The following is a 17072-nucleotide window of genomic DNA, read 5'->3' as shown; positions in this document are numbered from 1 at the left end:
CCAGTGAGCAAAATGTTGTATAATTGGCTTTATTCTCAAATAGTGTTTACTCTGCCAGCTACTTTTGAGGACCTCTTGATCCTCTTAACTTGGTAGTGACAGCCTCCCCGTATAATACATCTAGGTAAATACATGGGCAGTAGCTCAACATTTCTTCCCATCAATACGGGTAGCAGCCCAACATTTCTCCCCAGCTGTTGTAGGTCAGAGGTTTCTATTTTGAGGAGTTCAGGGCAACAATCTAGTGGTTGGTTGAATATATTTTTAGTATGAAGTGCTCTGCCATCTACTTCACAAATTTGCTCAGTGATTGGTCCAGCTTGTATTATTGAGTTGGTATATAGTGATGTTAAACCATGTATGAAATAATGATAGCATTTTGTTTACAACAGATTCAGCAGCCCTTATCACAATTTACTTGAACAGATTCTTTATTTTGTTTACCTGGCAGAGGTTTTATCCTTTTAAAATCCTGAAGAGTTGGTTTACAAAAACATGTATTTTTCATGATTTCTTATTTTCTGAATTTCTTAATGTTATTCAAATACCTATTATAATTTTTTGCTCCAAATAAATAACCTGCCAAGCTTAAATAAATAGGTAGGGCTCTTTGAACTGATAAATGGGTTAAGTCAAATCTTTATACTCAGGAATTGCAAAGAACTTCGTCACGTACACTCGTGTTTATATAAAAATGAATATTTGTAATGTGATTGTTTGTGACTGTATGTAAAGTACAGTGCCTATAGCCCTCAATAACAATTGTTTTGTAGTCCATGTACCTGAATTTCTATGTAAAGAGCTGTAATAAACAACAGATTTTTAGAGCATTTATGTCTTGTTTTATTAGCCTTATGAAAGAAGAAACTCTGCTTAGCAGGATGGCAGTTTGAATCCTGCCACCAGGGAAGTTGAACCAAGGGCATAGTTCATTAAATTCCACGCTACAAAGCCCTCTGTGAGGGGCACCGTCCTAGCCTTCCGATAGGGGGGAGTTTGTGACATTAAATCATATCATCATCATCATGATGAAAGACGAGTGAGAATGTGGAAATAAGATGAGCAAATAGAGTTGGAGAAGAGTTCCAGACTGACAACAGCAGTTAACAAAGCATTAAATGCAATATTTCTCAGCATGGACATACTCTTGAGGTAACAAGAAAACAGCATAACTTGAATAAAAATATAATTATCCTCAGAAATACGTAATACAGCAACTTAAAATTGTGAACAGTTGTAATAATATAAAAGACAAGAAGCCAAACTAGGTAGCAAAATTATGAAAACATTCCTAATAACCTGCCATTAACATCTAAGCACATTGGGTCTTGCTCCTCTGACTGAAATCTGACTCAGATCTTGATCTACATCTCTAAAAGTCGATTCACTTCACCCAGTGTTTTGAATAAGTGAAAAATAATTAAAATAATTTGGGAAAGCACTACTGCAAGATTCAATGGCAAGAAGGAAAAATATGAGTACTGAATCAAAAAGGTGTGTATCATACAAGATACCACCTTCAGGTAATTGACATTTAGTGGAAACCTGATAGGACTGGTAGAACTCGGGAGTAACAACTGATTTTTCAGTTTTTTATAAAGTATCCAAAGCATTATGTTAATGAAAGACCATCTCCTTTCCTCATATAGAGCAATGTGTTATTAACGAAAATATAGTATATAATAATATACACATAATTTTGTATAAAATGAAGACCATCTCTTCTTCATATTGAACAGTGTACTGAACTGTTCTGGATGATGTACAACAATATTGGGCAAAACTAAATAATGAAAGACTATAGAAGTAGTCCTTGTAACCCAAGTGATTATGTCTGGAGATGCATACATGCATGGCCAAGAGGTACCTGCAATGGTCCTGCAAGAGAGACAGTGAAGCTGCCTATTTTCCAAGACCCACCAAGCCCCTCACCTCTATCAAGTGACCCTGAGGGGCTAACACTTCGTCTCCATCCTGGGCCCAAGATAGCTCTCCTCCTCCTACTTTCAGCCAGTGGCATAGAAACAGTCCCACATCAATACACCATGGACAATAGTCCAAAGTTTCATCCCAGGGAGATCTGTGGGAGGGGCCAAGGACTATTGCCAATCACATGTATGCATGATTTTACTATTATCACAAATACATGCAAACACATACATAATTATATACACTCACATATGCATAGATGATCATGCATCCAACTTGAGACATGCACACAAAATAGCAAAAACTAAATATTCTACTAGATTACAATACTCTGACTTGCATTAAACAGTAATGGCACATACAAGACTAGTTGTAATAAAAGACTAACTGTTCTATATAATACAGTACTTCTAAGTGCATATTTTGTAACTAAACAATATAAGTATCATATTGGAGCACTTACTTTATACTGGGTTGGACATAAAACAGAATTTGCAGTCATACAGTTAAATATGATCTGGAAAAGTATTGTCACTGGTTTGTCAGTTAACCAATCTTTTATTGTTTTGTCAATAAAGAGCTGCACAGCACAACTTACAACTGAGACACTCGAGTCATGGCACAGAACCCCATCAAATCACTCCCGTGTCAAGCTTAAATATTCCTCCCCTGGCAGTTGGTATGACATCTTCTCACCTCTGGTATAATTAAAACTACATTATCATTCAACATAATCTCCAAAAACCTTTGTGATAGATAAGGAAGCCTGACTAGATTCTAGTATTAAACAAGCTAAATCTTGTCAACACAGCTACATGTGGGTTCATTGTACTTCTGCTCTACAACTCCATCCTTTCTCTAACAATGTTGATTTTACTCTAAATAAAATATGAAAGAGGTAATGTAACTGAACCTTTGAGTAAATGCATACATGCTTTCATTGAGCAATGAATCTGACAAGGGGAATTGTGGCCTTCATAAGTAATTATATATATAGATATATATATATATATATACATATATATATATATATATATATATATATATAGATATATATATATATATATACATATAAATTGCAGTATTTCACAAATGACACATGAATATAATTTGGAGAAAAAAACACTGGTAAATAAGAAACACAGTCCGAACATTTTCGTCTATTTAAAACATCATCAAGGAATGATGTCTTAAATAGACGAAAACGTTCGGACTATGTTTCTTATTTACCAGTGGGTTTTTTTTGCGATATATACATATATATATATATATATATATATACATATATATATATATATATATATATATATATATACATATACATACATACATGGATGGAGTGGTGTGAGAAGTAAATGCCCAGGGATTGGAGATGGTTAAAGAAAATGGAGAAAGATGGGAGATAAACCAGTTGTTGTTTGCTGATGACACTGCTCATAGCAGGATCAGAGGAGGGATTAAGGAAATTAGTGACAGTTTGGGAAGGTGTGCAAAAGAAAAAGTTGAAGATAAATGTGGGTAAAGGTGAGATGATGAGATGTACAAGGGGAGAGGATAGCAGCAAATTGGAAGTGAGTATTAAGGGAGAGGGACAGGAGGAAGTGGATAGCTTTAGATACTTAGGAGTAAATGCGGCAGGAAAAGGAGGAGTGGAGGTAGAATGTAGAATGAGAGAAGCAAGTAAATACCTTGGGGGATTAAAAAGTGTAATGAGAAATAGACATTTGGGAATGGATGCTAAGAGGAGATAGTATGGAGTGATTGTGCTGATGGCACTGTATGGGGCAGAAACATGGAACACAAGAGAGGAAAAGAGGAGTTTGAATATGTTTGAGAAGGGGTACTTGAGAAGTATGATAGGGGTTACTAGGCTGGATAGAGTGAGAAATGAGGAGGTGAGGAGAAGAACAGGAGTGGAAAGGGAGTTGGGAGATTGTGTTGATCAAAGAATATTGGGATGTTTTGGACATATGGAAAGTTTGAGTGAAGAAAGATTAGTAAGAGGTGTGGAAGGCAGAGGTGGAAGGAGTATGAGGGGGTGACTATGGATGAGATGGACGGATGGGGTGAGAGGGGCATTGGAAAAGAGGAGAATGTCTGTTGCAGAAGGACAGGAGAGGACAGAAGACAGGGGTAAATGGACAATGGTTGTGTATGGATGATGCTGTGATACATAAGGTGGAGTGGGTGGGGGATGGGGAGTGAGGGAGTATGTGTGAAAAATAAATGGACGCAACCCAAAGGGATTTCTCCCGGTCTTCTCCATTTCTGCATTAGGGGATGGAGAGTGTGTGTGTGGGGGGGGGGGGCACCAATTTAATGAAGCGACCTTGCTGCGGATTTGCTGTGTCTTGTGACAGTGCTTCTGACCCAAGGCAGTGGGCGAGATGCCGGGATGACTCTTCATCCAGGAGGAGCCAAGATAAGAGGGAGGGAAGGGGGTGTATGGGAGTGGAGGATGTGGGGGTGGAATGGGTGGGAGCAGTTTTTATGCATTTGTTTTTTGGCTAGCTCCCTTGTAAGGGGGAAAAAGCCTTTGGTATATGTATGTATGTATGTATATATATATATATATATATACATACAAATGGGTGGGAGTGTTTTTATGCCTTTCCCTTTTTGGCTACCTCCCTTGGATGGGGGAAAAAGCCTTGGTATATGTATGTATGTATGTACATACATATTAAAAGAGGAAGAGGAGGCAAATCCAGTAGAGAAGAAAAGGTAAAAGGTGCAGATGGAGAGATGATAATGGAAGAGAGGGGAGTGAGAGGAAGGTGGGCAGAATATTTTAGGGAGTTGCTAAATGTGAAGGAGGATAGGGAGGGAAAGGTAGTTGCAGTGGGAAGCGCTAAGAAAATGAGAGTGATGAGTGAGGAAAATGGAGGAGAAATTTGGAAAGATGAAACGAAAGCAGCTGTTCTGATGATGAGAGTAGGTAAGGCACCTGGGTTGGATGGATGCCATGCAGAATGTCTGAAGAAAGGAGGTACAGTGATGGTAGACTGGCTGGTGAGGTTATTCAATGTTTGTTTAAGAGAGGGTAGAGTGCTGGAGAACTGGAGGAGTGCCTGTATAGTTCCACTTTACAAGGGAAAGGGAGACAAGTGTGAGTGTAGTAGTTTCAGAGGGATTGGCTTGTTAAGTGTAGTTGGGAAGGCTTATGGGAGGGTCTTGATTGAGAGGATTAGGAGAGGAACAGAGGGAGTAATTGGTGAGGAACAGTGTGGTTTTAGGACAGGTACAGGTTGTGTAGATCAGATTTTTGTGGTAAGACAGATATGTGAGAAAGCTATAGGAAAAGGTAAGGATGTTTTTTGGGCTTTCATGGATCTGGAAAAGGCTTATGACAGGGTAGACAGGAAGGCACTGTGGGAGGTAATGTAGATATATGGGATAGGAGGATAGCTGTTAAGAGCAGTCAAGAGTTTTTACGAGAGTAGTAGAGCTTGTGTTAGGATTAGAAATGGAGAGAGCGAATGGTTTGAGGTAAAGGTGGGACTTCATCAGGGATGTGTTATGTCGCCCTGGCTGTTCAATCTATACATGGATGGGGTGGTGCGAGAGGTGAATGCAAGGGTAGTGGGTCAGGGGTTGGAGATGGTCAAAGAAAATGGAGAAAAGTGGGAAATAAGCCAGTTGTTGTTTGCTGATGACACTGCGCTTGTAGCAGGATCAGAGGAGGGACTGAGGAAGTTAGTGACAGAGTTTGAGAAGGTGTGTGAAAGAAGGAAGCTGAAGATAAATGTGGGCAAAAGTAAGGTGATGAGATGTACAAGGAGAGAGACAGCAGGCTGGAAGTGAGCATTAAAGGTGAGAGACTGGAGGAAGTGGATAGTTTTAGATATTTGGGTGCAAATGTGCCAGGAAAGGGAACAGTGGGGGTGGAGGTAGAATGTAGATTGAGAGAAGTGAGTAAATGCCTTGGAGGATTAAAAAGTGTAATGAGAAAGAGACATCTGGGAATTGATGCTAAGAGGATGTTATATAAAGGAGTGATTGTGCCAACAGCACTGTATGGGATAGAAACATGGAACATAAGAAAGGAAGAGAGAAGGAGTTTGAATGTGTTTGAGATGAAATGTCTGAGAAGTATGATTGGGGTTACTAGACTAGATAGAGTGAGAAATGAGGAGGTGAGGAGGAGAACAGGGGTGGAAAGGGAGCTGGGAGATAGGGATGATGAAAGAGTATTAGGATGGTTTGGACACATGGGAAGAATGAGTGAAGAAAGATTAGTAAAAGAGGTGTGGAAGGCAGAGGTGGGAGGAGTGAATATGAGGGGGCATCCTAGGCTGAGATGGATGGATGGGGTGAAAGGGGCATTACAAAAGAGAGGAATGTCTGTTGAGGAAGGACGGGAGAGGACAGAAGATAGGGGTGAATGAAGAAGGGTTGTGTATGGATGATGCTGTGATGCATGAGGGGGAGTGGGTGGGGGATGCGGGGTGAGGAAGTATGTGTGAGAAAAAATTTGATGCAGCCCGAAGGGATTTCTCCATGTCTTCTCCTTTTCTGCATGAGGGGACGGAGAGGGGGGGTCGCCAAATTTATGAAGTGGCCTTGCTGTGGATGTGCTGTGTCTTGCAACACTGCTTCTGACCCAGGGCAGTGGACAGGATGCAGGGATGACCCATCATCCAGGAGGTGCCAAGATGAGAGGGAGGGAGGAGGGTGGAGGGGAGTGGAATATGTAGGGAATGAATGGGTGGGAGTGGTTCCTATGCCTTTTTCTTTTTGGCTACCCCCCATGTAAGGGGAAAAAAGCCTTTGGTATATGTATGTGTATATATATATATATATATATATATATACACATACATACACACATATATTCAGTATGTATTTTTGTACCTAAGTCTTCTGACATATATATGTAATTTACAGTTATATATTATATCAATACACTACAACCACAGAGAGGGTCAGTTTGTATGGGCCCTATTATGGAGGTGCTGTGTTTTGCTGCAATACCTCTAACCCAAGCATGGAGAAGGGTTGGGGGCAGAAGTGAAGGGTGACCCTTCATCCACAAGGAGCCAAGAAGGAAGAGACAACAAATGGGAGGGCGTAGGATGGATAAAGAGTGAGTACATGTTTTGACTAGGCCATCTCTCTTATAAAAGGGAAGGGACCTTTTGGTATATGTGTTATATAAGCTTAAAAATGTCAAGAAGTACAGTTTTCCATGGAGATGCAAGTAGTTTTGGAATAAGATGGATGAAAATATAATCCAAGTCAACAATAAATTTAAGTGGAAATAAAGAGACAGGATGCAGCTCTAACCCCATGTACAACAAAATAAATACATCTTGTCAAAATAGATATGGGAAAACTCCCTTGCAATAGTAGTTTGTTTTCATTTACATTGGTGAGATTATGTAAGTAGTTATATTGCTGAGGAATGTGGTTCTAAAGAAACTAAATAGTTTTAAGCATTAAGGTAATGGATGTGCTGACATTCTCAGTATCCTGTTATTAACAACACTGTCCAATATTCCTAAACTTGATGAAAACTGAATGACATTTCAAGAGAGGAAACTATCAAATATCTCTGCTATTTAAATGATAGGTGAAGGAATCAACTCACTTAACTAAAGACCTATGTTCCTTAGCAGTCAAGTGTCCATAATGCTGGAGAAAAAGTTGTTTAATCCTTCATCATTGTACTGCAAACTCCAGACTTTATTCCAGCTAATGTTTGGCAATTTAATTAATTTTAGTGAATATCACTACACCAAAGCTGATAATATCCTGTGTTCTTTGGAAGACTTATTGAATACTGTCATTAGGAAAGAAACAATGGATATCCAGCACATGGACTGTAAGAGAGCATTATATCAGGTCACACACATAAAGATCTACCTACATTAAAAAAATACTTCCAATCACAAGACAGACACTGGATTGGAGAAGGAGCTTCTTGTTAGGAAGAGTACACAGAGTCTGATTCAGGGATACTACAATTTAATGGGCACAGATGGGTCCTTCAAGTCTAGGATTTGGGACCATAATCTTTTAGTTTTGTAAAAGATGTGAAGTGGAAATGGGAGTAGAAAAAGAATGGATATGTTTCAAGGAGGAAGTATCAACGTGTGCAAAAATAGTGTATGGGAGAATGGGTGAGAACAGACGGAAGGACATTGAATGGTGGAACAAAGAGGCAAACATGTGATAAAAAATAAACAAGGAGGTATGTATGAGGTATAGTATCAATAATCATATTCAGATGAATCTGGAATCTAACTGAAGTCAACATGCCAATGACACCAAAATTTATCCTACCATCAGAATAGAAAAGATATAATATCACTGAAGGGATCCTGGATAACAAAAAAACATGAGCAGGAAATGGTTGTGGACAAGCAACAAAGAGAAGATCAGGGGCATGCATAAGGGATATATTGACAACATAGTTGACTATACATTCTCTAGATCACTCCTGCAAAAGTATGACACCAGAAACGATAAGAGTATTTTCATGTCTATGGACTTGAAGTGTTCACAAAATATGATAACTGTTTCAGAAGCTTAGAGAATATAGATAACCATGAGGAAGTTTTAAGTATTTCGATATGGACATTCTTGTTTATCTATACGTTGTATTAACAAAGGATTAATGATGAAAGCCAGGACCTAATGAGGGCCTGCAGCTGGTGTGTCTGGAGGACAGACATCTGAGGAAGTCATCTCCTTGTCACCTGTATTCTAAACCTTCCTATATCTGTAGCTCAAAGGAGTTGGCACCCAGTATCTAGACCTAGTCCTATCAACTTCCACTGAAGTTCCTAAACTTTTTCACATAACATTAGATGACAGCAAGTAACTGCTCCCATTTTCCTCCTCCCACTAGCCAGTGATATAAAAATACATCCAAACTAATTTAACTAAGATATGTCTCATATTTCTTCCCAAAGATCTAAGAGTGGGCCCAAGAATCAGTGCTGGCTACTGTGGGGCTACAGGTTTCTTGTTAGTGAAACCCTGCAACAATTATTATGATGGCATCCTGCAGATAGTGGTCTTAAAAACCAGATATCAGAGAGGGTCATCTTTCCATCACATAACTCTTAAGTCTGTCAGCACCCAAAGGTTCAGCCTTGAGGGGCTGGCACTTGGTCTCTAGATGAGGCCCAAGATCCCTCCCTTACCTTCTTTCATGTTTAACTAGATCTTTTACCTTTTTTTTTTTTTTTTAAGTTCCTAGGATGGGAAGATAAAAATGTCACCACCACATTTCCATGTATGTTGTAAAAGATAATTAAATAGGGAAGAGCAAGGGGACTGAGGATTCACTTTGCTGTATTTTGTTTCACAATGAGTCGTATCATGCTTTGACAACCCTGTACATGCAAGTACCCTGGTATTACGTCAAGTTTGCTAACATATATTTTTTAATACATACAGACGCTCCTCAACTTACGTTTTAGTTAGGTTCCGAACGGCCGAACGTAAGTTGAAAATGAACGTAAGTTGTTACTGTACTATACATCCGTAAATTCTATTACCGTGTCTTATAAAACACCCCTAAATCATTAATTATACACATAACATTGTAAAATAATAACATTAATTTCAAATAAATTGAATTCAAGCAACATAAATTGAGATGGTGGAGGAGGAGGGGAAGGAGGAGGAGGAGGAGGAGGAGGAGGCAAGGCACGTTCAGTCTGTAGTTTGTGCCATGTAAACAATGGACGCAGCGTCATGCGTAAGTATCGTTTGAACTACGGAGAGCGCGCTAAACTAGAAAATTCACTCAATTTTTTTTTTTTTTTTTACAATTTTTTTTTACAGTCAGTTCAAACGTAAAATCGAAAAAACGTAAAACAAATTAACTTAAGTAGAGGAGCGTCTGTAATTGTGATTTATGTTAATAATGAACTCAGCATCAAAAGTAAGCCTTTATGTGCATTAAAAAGTGTGGTTGGGCAAACAATAAATTACATTGACAAAACAGGTTCCAACAACTGTTTCTATCATCTGCACAAAAACACAATGTAAATGTTATAATCTACTTTCAATACAGTGCAGTATTGCTTAATTGCTATGGGTATTCTCCAAAAAAGACCTGGGGCAATGGACTGATTGATTGCTCAATTACGGCTTTTGACATACAAAAGATCTGCATTTCTTTGTCCCTTCAAAACCAACGAGAAGTTGATGTCACATGAACAAAAATAACACTACTAATAATCTCTTCCTTACAGATGTGACAGAGGCAAGTACAATACCCTGGAATCTGCCAGGATAAATATACAAGTACCTCTCATTACTCAAAGGGTTATCCTCTTCCTCAGTATAGGGGTACTGCAGAGATGAACAAAATAGCATGTCGCCAATCAGAATAAAAGAACACATCTTCTTACATGCGAGTTATGATTTGACAGAGCAAAACAATCTATTTATGAAAAGAATTACAGGAAGCTAATCTAATAACAAGGGGGGACGGAGAGGGGGGGTCGCCGATTAAATGAAGCGGCCTTGCTGTGGATGTGCTGTGTCTTGCGACACTGCTTCTGACCCAGGGCGGTGGGCAAGGTGCAGGGATGACCTGTCATCCAGGAGGTGCTCAGATGAGAGGGGTGTGGAGTGTATTAGGGATGAAATGGGTGGGAGTGTTTTTATGCCTTTCCCTTTTTGGCTACCTCCCTTGAAAGGGGGAAAAAGCCTTGGTATATGTATGTATGTAATCTAATAACACTAGTCAACAAAGAATTTGTCCCAAGGAAAACAATAGCTGTATCTTATATGTTTTTGCATGCACAATCCAAAAATAACGTCTAATTTTTTCCATCACCCACAGTTTTTGCACTCCATGGTATGTTACTTTATATGTGTTATGGGGGATAAATTTCAATCAAGCAGTTGGCAACACTGCATGATACTGTTATGTACTTTCAGCCAATCTGTTCTTCATGTGAACCACATTTACTGAGTTAGGAGATCTGAATGATCTTGTGTGGGATTTAAACTTGTCAAAAAAGCAATCTGAACTTCTTGCTTCCAGGTTAAAGGGCTGGAATCTTCTCCAGAAAGAATCCAAAGTTAGTTTTTATTGTAAGCGACATTGTGATTTTGAACAGTTTTTCTCACTTGAGGATGGTGTGGTGTTTTGCAATGATGTATATTCTGTTATGGAGGAACTTAGCCATAAATATGATGGGAATGACTGGCAGTTGTTTATTGACTCTTCAAAAGTGAGCCTGAAAGCTGTTTTGCTCCACAATGGAAATAAGTTTCCTTCTGTTCCTCTGGCCCATGCAGCTAACATGAAGGAAACATATGAGAGTATGAAGCTTCTATTGCAAAAAATTAAGTATGAAGAACATAAATGGAATATCTGTAGTGACCTAAAGGTTGTGGCACTTTTACTTGGAATGCAGCTGTGTTACACAAAGTTTTGTTGCTTTCTCTGTGAGTGGGACAGTTGGGATAAGAAAAATCATTATGAAAAGAATGTGTGGCCGAAATGATCTCTGACCCAAGAGAGAAGAATGTCGTCAATCCTCCTCTTCTTGATTCTCAGGAAATTTATTTTCCTCCTTTGCATATTAAGCTAGGGTTGATGAAATTTTTTGTTAAAGGCATAGATAGAACTGGTAAGGGATTCATATATTTGAAAAATAAGTTTCCTAGAGTAAGCGATGCAAAAATCAGAGGGTATTTTTGTTGGATCCCAGATTAGGGAGCTGATGAAAGACCAGAATTTTGATGAAGAGTTAAATGATCTTGAAAGAGCTGCATGGCTGTCATTTGAAAACATTTGTGCAGAGTTTTTGGGGAATCACAAAGCAAACAATTATTCTGAAATTGTAAGAGAGCTACTGACATCCTACAAGGCCTTAGGATGCAATATGAGCCTGACAATCCACTTCCTAGATTCTTACTTGGACTTTTTCTCTGCAAATCTTGGTACCATCACTGACAAACACAGTGAGAGGTTTCACCAGGCCATTCTGAACATGGAAACCCAGAATCAAGGAAAGTGGAGCTCTTCAATGTTGGCTGATTACTGTTGGACACTAAAAAGGGATCTCCCAGAAGCAAAATACACTTGAAAATCATACCTTTCTACATTTTAAAGGTAAGTTTCTTTGAAACATCAGCCTCATTTATTAGTTATAATTGTTTAAAATTTAATATGCTATCACAGAAAAACTATGCCTGATAGAAAAATTCTGAAAACATTTGAAATCAGCAGAAACAATTCTATTAAGTTCACCTCATTTTGCTTGTGGGACAGGTATTTTAATAAATTTTGTTGACCAGTGTAACTCATCTTTCCTACAGACTTCAAAACTTCAAATTACTTGTACTTCAACCCACACATCAGGAACCTAAAGGGAAAAATCAACAAGAAAATAAGCATATCAAGATCAATAGCAAACATAGGTTTTGGACAGCAGAAAGAAACTAATCACAATCTACAAATAATTCTAAGAACAACAATCAACAATCCCTCTCCATTTTGTTTCTTTACAATCAAGAAAATAAACAAATACCTTACAAACTAAAGAAAACAAAGCATTAAAGAATTATAAAAGGATGCACTAAAACCAACCCAAATACAACATCTACACACAAAAACCCAAATCATCCCTATACAGCAGCACATGAAAATGATAGGTACAGTACAAAAGCCTTCAACCCAATCCATCCATCCCATGAAACAACAGAAGCTCAACCAACTGAACACAACAAAAAGACATACCAGCTGCATACTACTCAAACATCTACAACCTACTACCTGCACCTCACAATACATCCATACAAAAATACATACACACTCAGACTAGACTACAAAACAACTACCAAACTCAATAATGAACCAAACTGCCCCAGACACCAGAGAGAGCCTTCCTATGAGCTAAAATCACAGTAAGACAGTTTAGGTCACCATCTACCTTTAAAACAATACAGAATAGGCCTAGCCACTGAAGCCTATTACCTCAACAGCAATCACCACACAAAAGACAATGAACATCTCATCCTTCACTGCCCTATTCTAGCTTTATTAAGATAACAACATAATAATTCTTTCTTGAGATACTTGTGGCTCAATCTGGTGATTGTTGCAAGTTCTTGGGAGCCATGGATCTCTAGCAAGAGACCTGGGGCAATGGTTAATTAACTAATCAATTTACTTTGACCATAATCCCCTTAAGAAAAAAAAGAAGTAAAAATAAGAGCTGGAGGGTGAAAGTGTATATTCACCAGAATACGATAAATAAAAAGAAATCAAGGGTCAAGTAGCTCTGTATTTATATTGTAACTAGATGTACAGAATTAATATTTCCTGATCGAATATCACTATGTCTCATGTGCGATGATCTCACAGCACAGAGGGACAGTTTCAGGTAATCATGTTTAAATCACAAGAGAGTGTCAGGAAAATAAAGTGTGACCTTATTTGAACTAGATGAATTAATATGCAATTACAAATTCAGCATTGCTTTTGAATCATATAATAAATATCCTTCCTTCAATCTCCTTGTACTTCAAATTCTAATGTCCCTGGCATAATGTAAATGTATATCTAAAAAATCCCTTCTACTCTTGTATTCAAACCTTAATCAAGTTTAATGTTCACAGCTGCTAATCAGGATTCTGTCTTTCCCTGTCCTTTCAATATTTAATCAGCCACTAACACTATTTTTTCTTTAACCCTTCTGCCACCAAAGAGATACACAAGTGAATAGAAATGTCTAGTATTGATTTGGTTTAACACTGCAAAACTCCCACTATCAGGAGGCTATGATGGTGTCCCTTACAGAGGACTGTAGTGGAATTTAATGAACCATACCCTTGGTTCACCTTGCCATAGCCAAGGCTCCAACTGCCATCATTTCAATCTCTGTTGTAAGTAGCAACACCCTAACCCACTTAGCCAGCGAACATTCTTGCAGTAAGCATGTCTAGTATTAATCAGAATAAAAAAGGTAATCCTCCAGGCAGTGGGTTTAATCAAGACACATATAACTCCTCAACTATTTAACTGATCAATGTCTTGCTCCTGATCTATTTTACAGGTGACCCACAGCTCCCAAATAACCAGTGATGGTCACCAGACGGGTCAATATGTCACTCAAGGAGAAAACATTTTGTTGTAGTCTGGGAGTGTTAGTGCAGGGCAGTATAGGACGTGTTCAGTGTCCCTTTACTGTTGAAGAGGTATAATAGCTGTTGTCTCTAGCAGGGCCCTTATGTCCCTAAGTGCCACCCTGGGGCAAAGCTCTCAGCGACATTGCCCCAGGGCAAAAGTTCTCAGTGAAGTTGCCCCAGGGCAAAGTTTTTAGTGATGCCCACCTCCCATAAGCTCTTCCCACCTCCACCACCCCTTACTGCCTATTTTTGCTATTAGCTTGCAAAATAATTTAACAGATTTTAAAATGTGTATTTAATGTCCCTATTTCAAAAAGGATATGAAAAATATTTCATATTTTGTTGATTCTAACACAAAATTCATTGATTGTAGTAAAATATTCAGGGCTTCTTTGACCTTTTCTTATTAGCATTATTTTGTCAGCCTTGTGAGCGGAAAGTCCAGGCTAGAATTTTCACTCCACTAAAAGTGCCACCCCCAGGCATAAGCCACCTCCCCTCCCCACCTCAACATGAGGGCCCTGGTCTCTAGATTCATTGACTGGAAACCTGCATCCCCACAGTAATCACCAACAATCCTTGGGGCCTTTCGACACTTTCTGAGAGAGAAATTCTAGAAAGTCTATGGCAGAGAGTTGAGGGTTTGTTTCTATGTCACCAACTTATAGGAGGAGGAGGAGGAAGAGGAGGAGGAGGAGGAGGAGGAGGAGGAGGAGGAGGAGGAGGAGGAGGAGGAGGAGGAGGAGGAAGAGGAGGAGGAGGAGGAGAAGAAAGGGAACAGTTGCTTACTGTCAGATTTTGTTTTGTGAAAAAGTGGGTGAACATTGTTGAACTTGACAAGAGTTCTTGGACTCAATGTGAAGATAACGTGCCATGTCCTCATGGCTGCACCCCTCAATAGAGGTGAGGCTGTTAATGAGTTTTTCAAGATACTTTTCTCTGACATCCCTCTCCCAAGGCCATCCCTTCTAGGTACCCAATGTTGATCACCTATAGGGATATCATGCAGCTAAATCTGTCTGGTGATGACCCTTCATCCACAAGGAGCTAAGATAAAAGGGACAACAAATGGGTGTTGGATGGGTGAAGGGCAGGTATATGCCTTGGCTGGGCCATCCGACTTTTATAAGAGGAAAAGGGCCTTTTGGCATGTATGTATGTATGTTTATATGTATGTATGTAATGTATATATATATGTAAAATTGTTTGGTATTAACTAGATAAGAATTACAAATGCTCCCCAGAATGGAAGTAGTTAAATTCTACCAGTTCTCAAACTTGAAACCTCAACATATCCAGTATTCTAATATCTCTGTCTAAATTACATTTGGTAAATAGCAAACCTACAATATTTTTGTGACATGTCCTCTTCTGTCAACCCAGTAGAGAAATCACTCCCAAGAATTGCAGAGGCACACCTAGCATCGTTCATAAATACTAAATGTTCGAGATGGATCCATCACACAAACACCACAAACCACTTTATAATACAGTCCTGTACTCACTCCAAACAGCTTTATAAAAGCTCTTCATTAATTGGCTTCTGGGCTAAGCCACTCGTCATGGATTTCTTGCAAGAGCGAAGTGGAACAACAAACTGATTGATTGCATCTCATGTAGCCATTATTCTTAGTTCCAGCATCCTGTCCCATCTCTAAGTCACATATCCAAAATATCTACGTCCCTTCTGTTTTTGCTATAATCTTTACCTTAACGAACCCCCATCCATCTTGAAAATTAATGTCCAGCATCACTGGAACACTCATTACATAGTTTTTCTTCCACTACTTAATCTAACATGACATTTTTAATATCTTTTCTTTATTTCAACAGCTGTCAGCTATACAAGACTCATTTCAGTTTTGTTACATCTCTTGTCACTTTCAGACCAACAAGACTACTTCTCTACATCTTGCAACACAACTTTGTGAATATCTTTCCATTATTTCAGTAGCTGTCAGCAGGGGTGCTGTGCCTGTTTTATAGGTGCTTGAGCTCTGGTAGGCCTGATAAAAGCTTGCTATTTCCTATCCTTTTTCTATATATGTCACAGGATGAATTAGCATTTCATGTTTGCACTAATTATGAATCATAATCATCAAATAATAAACTGGAATCATTAGGGGTGGGTGCATGCCTTGGGTGGAAGAAGTCCTTGTAGAAATGCCAGTGGTGGTCTGGCAAACTCTGGAAACACAGCACCCCTGACTGCCAGCCAGACTAGACTCACTTCTGTCTTCTCTTATATCTCTCACTTTCAGACCAACAATACTAGTTTTCTACATCTTTTCCTCTACCATATATCTGTTGCTATATCACACACAAGAATCCTAACCGTAACAACCTATACATGTAACAAGAACCTCAAAAAATTACAAAACCACCACTTACTTCATATGCCATTTGAAACCAGTTCTAAGCATACAGGACTCCTTGTACTGTATTCATTCATCTCTAACCTATTTGCACATTAATATATAATTTGCATAATAATTCTTACATTCCTAAACTTACCAATAAGGAACAATAAAACAATCAAATTAGCCTAGAATAAGCTGTCATCACTTAAAGTCCGCCCCAACAATTTCTTCTACATCATCTGGATGTGACGGACAAGAGCTGCTGAGAACTTCTACACCAGAATCTGTTATAAGAACATCATCTTCCAGCCTCACACCAACACCAAGGTATCGAGACGGCACGCCAGTGTGGGTCTGACTGATGTAGATACCTGAAAAAAATACTTGTCTAAGCTTAGATACTTAGGTGCAAATGTGGCAGGAAAGGGAGGAGTGGAGGTTGAGGTAGAAGGTAGATTGAGAGAAGCAAGTAAATGTCTTGGGGGATTAAGAAGTGTAATGAGAAATAGATATTTGGGAATGGATGCTAAGTAGAGATTGTATGAAGGAGTGATTGTGCTGACAGCACTGTATGGGACAGAAACATGGAACATAAGAGAGGAAAAGCTTAAATGTGTTTAAGATGAAATGCCTGAGAAATATGGTAGGGGTTACTAGGCTGGATAGTGAGAAAGGTGA

At 38.9% G+C, this 17072-nt stretch overlaps 1 protein-coding gene across 6 annotated transcripts in view; it reads right to left on the bottom strand.

Moving 5' to 3' along the window:
* Positions 1 to 17072, bottom strand: part of LOC143036892 (xaa-Pro aminopeptidase 3-like) — a 32165-nt gene that overhangs the window by 3238 nt on the left and 11855 nt on the right. For 2 of the 6 annotated variants that reach the window (XM_076204816.1, XM_076204813.1), the window contains exon 7: positions 1172 to 16765. The exons of 1 other annotated variant lie outside the window; for it this stretch is intronic. In XM_076204816.1, the coding sequence (XP_076060931.1) occupies positions 16596 to 16765 (170 nt within the window). In that variant the 3' untranslated portion in view covers positions 1172 to 16595. Of the gene's footprint in view, positions 1 to 1171; positions 16766 to 17072 lie in introns of those variants that run through there. 3 more of the 6 variants (XM_076204814.1, XM_076204815.1, XM_076204817.1) reach the window with 3 other exon arrangements.

Source organism: Oratosquilla oratoria, chromosome 21, assembly GCF_046742065.1.
Source record: "Oratosquilla oratoria isolate Oo_2021 chromosome 21, ASM4674206v1, whole genome shotgun sequence".
Classification (NCBI taxonomy): domain Eukaryota; kingdom Metazoa; phylum Arthropoda; class Malacostraca; order Stomatopoda; family Squillidae; genus Oratosquilla; species Oratosquilla oratoria.
The sequence above is the reverse complement of the archived record's forward strand: the minus strand, read 5'-3'. Positions and strand labels throughout refer to the sequence as shown.